This window comes from Psammomys obesus, unplaced genomic scaffold (assembly GCF_907164565.1).
Source record: "Psammomys obesus unplaced genomic scaffold, mPsaObe1.curated_primary_1811, whole genome shotgun sequence".
Classification (NCBI taxonomy): domain Eukaryota; kingdom Metazoa; phylum Chordata; class Mammalia; order Rodentia; family Muridae; genus Psammomys; species Psammomys obesus.
The window spans coordinates 970,142-982,620 of record NW_026591086.1 but is presented as its reverse complement, the minus strand read 5'-3'; the positions used below and the strand labels follow the sequence as shown (position 1 = coordinate 982,620).

The 12,479-nt window shown below is 42.3% G+C and overlaps 1 protein-coding gene across 1 annotated transcript in view; it reads right to left on the bottom strand.

Moving 5' to 3' along the window:
- Fam124a (family with sequence similarity 124 member A) overlaps positions 1-12,479 on the bottom strand; it is a 52,386-nt gene that overhangs the window by 31,970 nt on the left and 7,937 nt on the right. The window contains exon 2 of the mRNA XM_055609670.1: positions 12,094-12,125. Coding sequence (XP_055465645.1) covers positions 12,094-12,125 — 32 coding nt within the window. The remainder of the gene's footprint in view (positions 1-12,093; positions 12,126-12,479) is intronic.

The window sequence follows — 12,479 nt, the reverse complement described above, 5'->3', positions numbered from 1 at the left end:
CCTTCCTTCCTTCCTTCCTTCCTTCCTTCCTTCCTTCCTTCCTTCCTTCCTTCCTTCCTTCCGAGACAGTTTCTCTGTGTAGCCCGGACTCACTTTGCAGACCAGGCTGCCCTTGAACTCACAGCCTATGCCTCCCCAAGTGTTGGAATTACAGGCATGTACCTTACTTGCCTAGACTTTCTAATGGGAAAGCATCCATAATTCTTCATTCCCTTTTCTTTGTGGTAAAGGGCCAGGAGGAGAGCTGGCAGATATCTTGAGTTTGGAGCTGGGGCCATTTTAGGCTTAACTTGGGAGGGTCCTGAAGAAAGACCTCAAATATAGCTAGTTAATTCTTTGCTTGTTTCTTACATGCATTATTCTGGGGTTAGAGATCCTTAGGAGATGCCACGTGTTCTGAAAAAAAAGTAAATATTAATCTCCTAATACCTTCTAAGAGTAATTCTCAAGTGTGATTATAATTTTTATCTGAAGGGAAATATCCAACCACACAGGATCAGATCTCAGCAGCAGTATACGGCACACTTAAATTTTTCCTATTGTAATTATTGTTTTCCTTCCATTCTGTTTATAAAAATTGGCCCCTTTTATTCACACCACTTAAGAATGCAAGTCGTGCCTCATGGCTTGATGAGCTCACCAGAGTTCTGGAAACCCAGCTTAAACTTCTGAGAGTGAATGGAATTCCTCCTCCTTTATTTCAGTGAAATTCTCTTAGGGCCACAGTGTGCTGAGCTTTTCAGAAATCATGAAAGTGGAGCTAGCTTTCCCCAGCAAGCTATTAAGGAGCGAATGGACTATTTGTAACGGGGGAAAGTTCAACCCCCCAAATGAAGCCACAGGTTAAATAAATTCCTCAGCTGCGCCCCCTCCGTGGCACAAAATAAGAGTGCAAGTGACTTGGGGAGTGGCCTGCATGCAGAAAGGGGAGGGAGGGTGGGATCGGCAGGGGAGGAGGGAGGGGCTTATGGGGGGATACAAAATGAATAAAGTGTAATTAATAAAAAATAAATAAAAGATTTAAAAAAAAAAGAGTGCAAGTGAGATTTCAGAATCGTGAAGAAGAGGCGTACCCAATGGCTCAGTCTTCCTTGGGCAGCGAGGGGAATAAAAAGCAGCCTTTGCCTCTGGTCCTGATCTCTTGCTCTCGGTGGCTCGCGGTCAGCAAACAGCATGGAGAAGCTGGGGTTGTCTAGTCCCAAGAAATTTCTTCTCCCAAAGTCTGGCATTTAGACAAAAGCCAGCATTCCCTCAGATACTTGAGAAAATAGTCCCAGAGAGAAAATACTTCTCTCTGGCAAAGAGGATCTATGGCTCATAAATTAACAAATGCCTGTGGTGTCTATTAGCATATCAAGGCCTTTGCCGGTTTCTAGGCTCCTTCAACACCTTGCTCACACTTCAAAGCCCTTCACCGCAGCTTACAGGATACCCTCTTCCCTGGTACCTCCTACTCCCTGAAAACCCTGGAAAATTTCCCCCATTGTTTCTCTCTGCTTTCCTAAGAGACAGCCTTGGCCGTTTGGAATAAACTTTTCCCTTTTCACCCACAGAATGGCTTTTTTGTTTTGTTTTGTTTCTTTACTGCACTCATTTCATTTATCTGGTGCTGAAACCTGGGATCGGTGCATATGAGTTCCCTTCCTTCCTAGGAACTTGTCCTCTCTGAACCAAGCTGCTGATTTGACTCTCCTCACGTCAGGTATGGGGATCCCTTGTTTCTGCTAGCTCCTGCCATCCATCAAATGTGACCCCAAATCCTAGTCTTCTTCTCCTCCTCTCTTGGTCTCTCTGTCTCCTGGAGCCTACTGTAGTAGGCTCTCTAGTGGATAAGTGACCCCACGGAGCTGCCTGCTATGTCTATTACTATAAAAGCCACGCCGGTGCTCCTCTCTCCTGCACCGGGCCCCAATCACAAAGACAAGGGACACCTTTCTGTGATTTGCACGTTTTTTGTTTTGTTTTGTTTTTCTCTCTCTCTGACAAGTTTCCCATTCTGCTTGGGGATGCCTGGATGAAAATTCTTGTCACACTTTACCCACCTCAGCTACTCTTTGCTGCCTCCCCCTAGGAGCTGTTGTCTTGTCTGCTAGGCAACTGTTACCTTTTGTCCCCTCTCCCTGGGCGATGCCTACAATCCCGTAGCTTTCTTAAACCCATCCTGGCCCCTGAGACCCTACTTTCTGTTTCCTCAGCTCCCTCCAAAAGTCTCCTCTCCTGACCACTGCCAGCTGGGTCTCTTCCTTAAGCCCTTCTAGGCCCTTCCTCCCTGGCGCTTCTCAAAGTTTGCCCCTTCTGAGCCACTCAGTGTTCTTCCTCTTTCTCTCAGTTCCCTCTTGGAGCTTATAGAAATCCTCTCTACTGGAATTACGTTATGCCACCCTCTCTCTCCTCCTTGGATGACAAACAGCTTTGCCTCAGTGTGGATCAATGGTCCCAAATTGGCACACCTGATTTCCAAATTCTCACTAGTTGTAACAACTGACACTCCCAAATGATCCCCAACTCTCTAGGTCTAAACTTGCTGGGCTCTACACTTCCAAAAGTCTCTTATCTCTAAGGTTCTACTTCCGCTCGTAAACTCTTTTATCTCTACAATTTCTCTGTGCTCTGCTCTCAAAAAAAAAAAAAATCTCTTAAGGCTATGCTGTAAACTCTGTTATCAGGAGTCTTAAGTTCATTGGGTGTGGTTAAAAAAAAATCTTTAAAATCTGTAACAAAATTCAACTGAAAACTTACAACAAAACGCTTATAGTTAAAAAATCTATACATAGGTAATCTTAATTTACTACAACTTACTATATATGTAATTCAACTCTTGTTTAAGATGTACTATCTATGTAACCTAGACTGAACTCTTGTTTAAAAACAACGACATGGTTGTCAGCCATCTTTATTAGGGCTAAAGGGCACATGCCGTGCGACTCTACCATCTTAAGGTGACTACATGGTACAAATTAACTAAGGCAACATTCATAAGACTTCTTACTCCTACTAGGTTTATCGCTGTATCTCCTTTTAGACTAAGGAAGCAACAGCAGGTCTCCAAAAATATTTTGGATTGGTATGGATTTATGTATGATGACAAATTCCTGCCTGGTCAAAGTAAGATCAATCATCCCAAGTTCATTCTCCACATGAAAATCTCTCAGAGCTTCTGGGTCTGGCAGGGGAAGGCTGATGTCGCTCTGTGTGCAGCTGAAGATGTCATGCTGTCCCGGACGACAGCTGAAGACCAATTACTGCCCACAAGGCCATCCAGACCATGGGCAGCCATTCAGGTAGTGGATGAGTCTGTCATTTTAATTGATACACAGACATTTAAATTATACCTCCTGCTAAAATTTATCCTTCTCAGGTCTCTGGTGATACTGACTTACTGTAGCTCTAACAGCAATGGTACCCCAGTGTCAGCAGGAAGTAGTCATAGAAAAGATTGCATCACCCTTATCATTTATTATCAAGAAAAAGACTGGGATGTTGGGTCTCAAGCCCAAGACAAATAGCTGAGGTGTCTATTTAACATATTAAAGCTGATTCTGGAAGCGAGGTTCTCCCAGAATCCCTCAGTCCCTGCTACAGGGTCCTCCTTGCTTGGTATATCTCACCCCTACCCAAACTTTCCAATCCAGGGGCTGGGCTGCCCTTCCCCACGCTGCTCTGCCTTACATAATCCAGCCATTTGAGCTATGCTGGTCCTTTTTACTCTTTTGGCCTCTTGCTCTTCCCTCTCCCCTCTCTTCTCTCCCTTCTGCCCTCTCCTCACATGGTCCAGCTTACTCTCTTAGATGTCTCTGCCTCTGCCTCTGACTGCATTCTCCCTTTTATCTACAAAAAACTTTTTCCTCCACCATTCGTAGGAGTAGTTATGTCCTTCTGTTTTATTTCTTTCTTTTCATTTAGAGTTAACTCATTCAGCCCTCACATTGGAATGAACACTACACGCCCCATACATGTTTACTTCCTTGTGTTTTCATTCTGGGTCAGAGAGAGCAAAAAGAAGAGGCCCAGGCTCTTCCTGCTTCTCCCTTATACACGTATAAGGCAGCAATTGAACATGCTGGTCATACGGGGGGCTCATACCCAGTCCTTATGATGGAGACAGACGCCCACAGGACAATGACACACTCGTCACCCTGTCCCTACTCTGCCCTTTGAGTATGATCTACATCATGGGAGATGTGATTTTTAACAATCTACTTGGAAGAGCATATTGTGTCATGGCGATATTTGTGTTTTCCATGGTAAACTTTAGACTTAATTAAAAAAAAATTCTTTTCAGAAAATGCACTCTCTTTCAATGCCTACCCAAGGGCCTTCTGCATGTGGGCAGGGCCAACATTTATGTTCCTAACTTGGAGCATCGTCAGGCCAGGTGCTGAGCTACAGCAGGCCAGCTGTGGCCCACCAGTATTTACTATCAGGAAAGGTTGGCTGAGCCCTCAGAACTAGGAAAAAAAAAATACATTTAATGAAGATCTGGTTCAAGGTTTTCGAAAAAATAGTGTCTTTGGTAAAACTTTAAAAGCAAGGGCTGGGGTCAGAAATGTAGCTCAATAGTCCCATGGTTATAGGAACTATTGACATGTTGGTGCTCAAGAGATCAGAATTCCCCCATCTTGTGCTGGGGGAAGAAAAAGGCTGAAGCCTGGCACCAGAGGAGGAACTTGATTCCCTGGAAGGAAGTCCGAACAGTTCCTATAACCATTACAAGGAGCAAGACAGTGACCGGCAGGACCGTACGCTGACCCAGCCTGCTTAGTTAAGCAAACCTCTCGACTCTACTTTAACTAAAACTCATGATGGACCGGGGCTTCCTCATGGTCACCTTGGAAAACAACAAACAAACAAACAAACACAACCCCCTCTCTCCTTTTCATTGTTACCTATGTCTTTTAACTGGTGTATTGAGGGGGTGGCCCAGCCTGGCTTGTCAGGGCTGCCAGACTTCGACCCTAAAAACTCTGGTAACACTCTGGGATGGTTGTGGTGGCAGTCGCCATATTGCACCTCTCAGGCAACCTTAAGGATGGATGCCAACAGCGGAGCGAGGTGTAGCAGAGTGACTGGAAGTGCTCCCTAAACCTGCACTGCCTCCTCAGCTGCACTCATTTTAATTTGAGAGGAGAACAAACCTCTATTTGCTTATCGATTATTTTCTTCTCCCAGTTGTAGCCAAACCTATTCCCCGATGGAAACACACACTGTGCATGAGGTCTCGTGAGTGAGGAGTGAACACCACAACTTCAGGGGAAAGGAAGAATGGTGAATCGGTACAGAGCCCAGCTGCCCCAGAGGAACTGAGCTCAACTCCAGACTACGCCTAAGGCAAGAGAGGAGGGAAACATCCGAACCAATGGACCAAGTTTGCTGCCTAGCGAGGTGCTTTGTCGTGACCCAGAGGATGGCACTTAGACCTACAAATCTAGCACTGGCGGTGGGTAGGTAGTTTAGAGAAACCACTCTTGAGGAAGTGCGGTGTCTGGGTCAAACAGGAATGAAGATGACAGTCTGGAGAGCAGTTCAGGAGGCTAGCAGGGAACTGCTCTCGTGATTATAACGGCTTTAATAACTGAGGGGCAACGTTGTGTCTTCAGTTGGCTGGAATGATCAGAAACTGCTCACCGCAGTCATCCCTAACAACCGAGTAAAGTTTGACACTACATTACAATTCTAGATACTCAGCTTTTCTCACAGTCCCCATTACAGAGGAAAACCAAGCTAGAACATCAATGAACATAATGATCCAATTAAGTGTCTCTCCATTTGGAAGTTGAAAGCTTTACAGGATCACGAGAGAAAGCAAGAAACTCAGCGCTTACCAAATCAAAAAGCCAAGGCTTCTACTGCAAGACAATTGTTTCGGGTGATTTAAAACAGATGTCCAATCAATAGGAACAGCTTTGCAATGACACTTCTTTCTAATCGTTGAAAGTCCTGTCTGGATATGAGACATCATCCCTCATGCGTACATTTACTTATATTTTCATATGGAGTACAAGCACCTTTCAGTGCCCGTATAAAACATATTTCTACTCAATGTTATTACATCTCATGACCACTTATAAACCAGGAATTACAAAAATAGGCAGTTGGGCTAATAAAAATGTCTACATCCCGGGCTGGAGATTTAGCACAGTGAGAGTGCTTGCTTAGCAGGGCCCAGACTCAGCACAGTCTTTAGAATCACTAAATGTCTATTCCTTTCAGTTGGATTTGAAGAGGAGAAATGGTTGCTAGATTGCCTACTTAGAGTCTTTCTTGGTATTGGTACTGCTGTAACACAATTCACAGGAGTGTTCAGGGGGCAGGGATGTCTCCCTGCAGGTCGGCTGGACCCGGACCCAAGAAGGCAGCGCGGGCTCCGAGTTTTTTCTTAGCCTTCATGTAGCAGGGATTGGAGTGCTTGGTGTTAAGAAATGAGCTAATTTGGTTCCTGAAGAGGATGCTCCTAGAAGGTGTACAGGCTAATGCTAAAGCCTGGGGCATATCTATCGGGCTTGCATTCCACAGGGAGAGGAGTCATATAGTTAAGGTCAAGGAAGAGCCTCCAGGCCAGCTTTAAAGACAGGCACCACCTTAAAGGGAAGGAATAGAAAAAAAGTATTCCAAACAATGAGGAACAGGAAACAAGGAGGCATTGCCATTTTAACACCTGACAAAATAGGCTTCAAACCAAAACTACTCCGAAGATATAAAAAGGGACACTTGGTTGTACCCAAGGGAAGGATTAACCAAGAAAACGTTACTATCCTAGGCATATATGCACCAGACTCTGGTGCACCTGATTTCATTAAAAAGTATACTGTTGGACTTATGGACACAGATTAACATCCAACATCAATAGTAAGTGATTTCAATACCTCACTTTCTCTAGGAGGGCATCTGAAGAATACCAACAACAAAAATGAAGTGAGAAACAACAGAATTAAATAACATCATATATCAAGTGGACCTAATATATCTACAGAAAATTGCACCCAAACACCAAAGAATATACATTCTACGCAGCAGCTCATCAAAGCTTCTCTAAAACAGATCACATTCTGGAACACAAAGCAAATCTCAACAAACTCAGAATATTGAGATAACTTCATATGTACTATCTGCCAATAATACAACAAACATAAAAATTGATAGCAATCAATCAATCAATCAATCAAATAAAGAAACAAAAGCCTTTTTAATTAAGTACACAAACTCATGGAGATTAAACAGGTCATTACTGAATGATGAATGGGTCAAAAAAAAAAATTCCCGGAAGTAGATGGAAATGAAAACACAACACAACAAACCCCCTGGGTCACATTAAAAACACCCCTATAAGGGAAATTTAGAGCTCTAAGCCCCAAAAATGAAAAATCAGAAAGAGCACAAACAAATGACTTAATGACGCAATTCAAGAACTTGGAAAACCAAGAACAAATCAAGCCTAAATCCAGCAGATGTCAAGAAATAATAAAAACTGGATCAGAAATTAATGAAAGAGAAATAGATATTACAAAGAAAAGATAAATCTAGGATCTGTTTCTTTGAGAAGATAAACAAGATTCACAGAATCCTAGCCCAACTAACCAAAAGAGAGGACCCAAATTAACAGAATCAGAAATGAACAGGGAAACATTACAACAGACACCAAAGAAATTCAGAGCTGTATACGGGGATGGTTTAAAAACCTGTACTCCACGAAGCTGGAAAACCTAATGGAAATGGGTACATTTCTGGATTTATCCAAACCACCGAAGTTAAAGTAAGATAAGATCAACAACTGAAGCAGACCCATAACAAATAAAGAGATAGAGACACCTAAGAAAGACACAGGCTTAGATGCATTCATAGCAGAAAGAAAAGCAAACAGGAGGAACTCCTTAAAACTCTTTCAACAAATCTAGTAATCTTCCAATGTCAAAATCAGGTAAAGACACGGTTATGTTCTGCAAGCAATTCAACTGGCTTTCCCTTAGGGACTTTTAGGGTCTTGACAACTTCCTGTGTCCTCTGACATCATCTGGGCCAGGTACTTAGTGACTGGCCTGGCTCTCTCTCCTGCTCTCTCCTCTTCTCTGTCTGGATGCCCCACCCCCATCTCTGTCTCTGTCTCTCTGTCTTTCTGTCTCTGTTTCTGTCTCTCTCTGTCACTTACTCTGTATCTCTCTCTCTTCTCTGCCCTCATGATTCACTCAGGCCCTAACTCTCTTCTGCTTCCCTTCCCTCCAGTAAACTCTTTCATATAATATCTGTGTGTGCATCATTTTTAAAATAATAAAAGACACAACAGAAGAGAAAACCATGGGCCAAAATAAAAAAATCCTCAGTAAAATATTTGAAAACCAAGTATAAGTATATATCAAAAATATTATCCACCATGATCAAGTTGGCTTTATCCCAAAGATGCACAGATGGTTCAACATACATAAATCCAACAGTACAATAGATAATATAAGTGGGCTTAAAGACAAAAGCTGAATGACCATCTTACTAAATATAAAAAAGGCCTTTGGCAAAATCTAACATGCCTTCTGCCTAGGATGGAGTAGGATTGGAGGGGAAAATTTCTCAACATAATAAAGGCAAACTGACAGCCAACATTACTTTAAATGGAGAAAAAACTCAAAGTAATAACATTAAAATCAAGAATGAGACGGGGTTGTCTTCTTTTCAATATAGTGCTTGAAGCTGGAGCTAAAGCAGTAAGACGAAAACCAGAAAACCAGTCAAACGACCCCTAGTTGAAGATGTTATGATATTACACTCAAAAGATCCCAAGGATTCCATAAAAAATGTTTAGAAACAATCAACAATTCAGGCAAGTGGCAGAGTGTGAAATCAACTTACAAAAACTCAGAGCTTTTCTATACATTATGAGCGAACACACTGGGCTAGAGATCATGGACACAACTCACCTTCACAGTATGGTTAAAGAAAATAAAATAACTAGGAATGAATTCAACCAAGGGAGTGGTTGTAGAAAGAACTCTACAATGAAAACGTTATATTCCTGAAGACAGAGATTTAAGGAAAACATTAGAAAATGGAAAGATAACCCATAATTGTGGGTTGGTAGAATTAATATTGAGACAATGACAATTCTACCAAAAGTAGTTTACAGATTCAATCCAATCCTAATCAAAATCCAGAATCCTAATCAATCTTTGCAGAAATAGAGAAAAACATCCTAAAATTTATATGGAACAAAAAAGACCCCCAAGGCAATCCCAGGCAAAAAGAACAATGCTGGAGGAATTACTGTTTCAGATTTCAGACATATTACAGAGCCATAATAATCAAACAGTGTGGTATTTCCATAAAAGCAGACATATAGACCAATGGAGCAAAACTGAAGACGCAAATATGAGTACACATAGCTATAGCTGTCCGATATCTGACAAACACACCAAAAACATATACTGTAGAAAAGGCAGCAGCACCTTCAACAAATGTTGCTGCGAAAACCGGAGGTACACATGTAAAAGAAGCAAATAACTAAAACCTGCATCTATCACCCTGCACAAAAATTAACTTAGATATATCAAAGGCCTTAACGTGAAAAACACTGAAACTGCTAGAAGAAAGTATAGTCTCTCTCTTACATGGTATAGACGCAGGAAAAGACGTTCTAAACAGGATTCCACTTGCCCAGGAATTAAGGCAACAATTGGTAAATGGGATTTCATAAAACTAAAAACTTCTGCATAGCCAAGGGAAGAAAAAAATCAACCGAGTGAAGAAGAAGCCCGCAGAATGGGAGAGAATCTTTTCAGTCATATTTACAGAAGGTTAATATCCAGAATATATAAAGAACTCAAACCAAAAACTCAAAAAACCCAAATGATCCAGTTTAAAAATGCCTATTGGATATAAACAGGGCTCTCAAAAGATGAAGTAAAAGTGAACTAACATTTCAAAAGAGTATTCATTATCCTTAGCAATTAAAGAAATGCAAGTCAAAACAACCAGGATTTCATCTCACCCCAGTCAGAATGGCAAAGGTCAACAGAACAACAGCAATAAATGCTGGTGAGGGTGTGGGGAAAAGGGACCCCTCGTTCACCGTTGATGGGATTGCAAACTGGTGCAGCCACTATGGAAATCAGTATGGAGAACTTTCAAAAGGCTAAAGATAAGTCTACCGTATGGCCCAGTTATACCACTCTTTGGCATAAACACAGAGGACTCTGCATTCTACTCCCCAGATTCTTGCTCAGCCATTTCATTGCTGCTTTTATTCACAATAGCTGTGAAATGGAAACAACTTAAATGTCTTCTAACCGATGAATGGACAATGAAAACATGGTACATATATACAATGAAATACTACTCAGATGTAAGAAAAAACGAGCTCATAAAATCTGCAAGTAAATAGATGGATCTAGAAAATACTATACTGAACGAGGTAACCCAGACCTAGCAAGACAAATGATACATGTTCTCTCTCATCTGTGATTTCTAGCTCTAAATATTCAGATGAGTAGAAACTGCAGAAACCAGGAAAGTAAAAGGACCATGGTGTGTTGGGGGTGGAGGAAGGAAGGAGCTCAAGAAAGAAGAATAGAAGGATATAGGTGATAGGAAGGGGGAAAAATGGGAAAACCAAAGGGGAGTGTATAACTTGGGGTGGAATTTTCAATATAGGAGGAAAGGGAAGGAGGAGAGATAAATAACACTAAGGATGTTTTGGAAAAGGTATAGGCCATTATTATTGCACATTTACCTAAAATTATGTATAAAACATATATAAGTACATTGCACACATAAATATAAACACTCCTCCCCTGTCCCAACCCATCCCTCCCCTGTGTTTAAATGATGTTATACCACTTTGGGCTGGCTAAGAGCTATAGACTATCTAACAAAAAACCGTAATACTAGACAGAGGAAACCTCCTTTTAAGTTATTGGGCAGGGGAGTTCATGATATTTCCCAAACAATGTATGCTACTGCTGTTGCTCTTGGTCACCTCCAGGAGGCTGAAGGTAAGTCCTTATTGCTGAGGACACCACACATTTTGGACATAGGACCCAGAGGATTTGTGATAAAATTGACACGGACTTCCTCCCTGAGAACTAGCTTTTAGAGCACCAGAAGGTGCTGCTGAGGGGCGCTAGGATAGTAGTTCTACCCAGTTGTGACACCCACGAACCCCAGCAGCGACCAACACGATAAGATAGCCCTCACGTTGCAATAGTGGCCCTTAAAATTAGCAGTGACCAACGGCTGTCTAATCGGATGCAAGGTCTGCTGAACGGGAAGGAAATCATATCTGGTACCGTAAACCTAGCCAACCCGTAAGTGGCTAGTGAGGTCACGGGTCTTAGAGGAGAACCTGCAACTGTCACTTTCCTAAATCCACATAATTTCTAACTATACTCTAAATATGTAGCTCCATACACACAGGTAAGTGTAGATCTTACCCTAACCGAAGAAGGTTCTTTTTGCAGCAGGAGACCGTTACAGAGAGTGCTGCTGGTCAACATGCAGAGAACAGTGTCCTGTGGGGTATCCGGCCCCAAGTGATACATCTGCATCACAATTCCTGCTTCTAAGGTCCAGGGAACATCATGGAATAGGGGGCGGAGAGACTGTAAGAGCCAGGAGACCAGGCAGTTTGTTGTAAGACTATAATACCTTCTAGCTATGACAGGGAAGCCACACGCATGAAATCTCAACAACACAGCTGCCCCTCAAGACCTGAGCAGTTCTAGCAGCAGTTGACATCCCAACATGGATGGGGGAAATCTCACAGGATTCCCACCCCTGACTGAGGAGCTATGTTCAGGTAACAGCTGCTCAGAGATGAAGAACTAGTCTTCTCTAGGGATGAGCCTCCTGATTGGCTTAGCCAGTCTTAATGGTCAGCCCTAAAAACGTATACGTCCAGCAACACTGCGTGGGGTGAGCAGTCTGTCTTTATATTTGTTGTTTATAGGTGTATGTAACGGCAATGGTTCAAGAAGAGGAGGTCGTGAATTTGGAAGAGAGTTGGGGGGTACATGGGAGGGGTAGGAAGGAGGAGAGCAAGCGGAAAATGATGAAACTACATTTTGATTAACAAATTTAAAAGACAACCCTGAAGGACATTCAAAGAATACTTACTGCTGGTGGAGGACAGATGGCTGTAGTCGGACCTGAAACATAAGATGTAAATAGAATTAGACAACATTTTCCTTTGTCCAAACAAACCACTTGCATGAAAAGCTTCGTTAGTGGTGGCGATTGGTAGTTAGTAGTGGCGTTTGCCCTTCTAAAGCTTTCATGGGTGAAAAACAGGGTTGAGGCCTTTTTTGTGCAAATCATTGTTATGTTTGAACTTTGAAACTAAAACTGGGGCCTTCCCATGGGCTCACCCTGTGGGATTCCTGGGCCCTCTAAATTTGCTGTTAAGTTTTCAAATGTCTGTCTGTCCGTCTGTCTGTCTGTCTATCTATCTATCTATCTATCTATCTATCTATCTATCTATCTATCTATCTATCTATCTATCT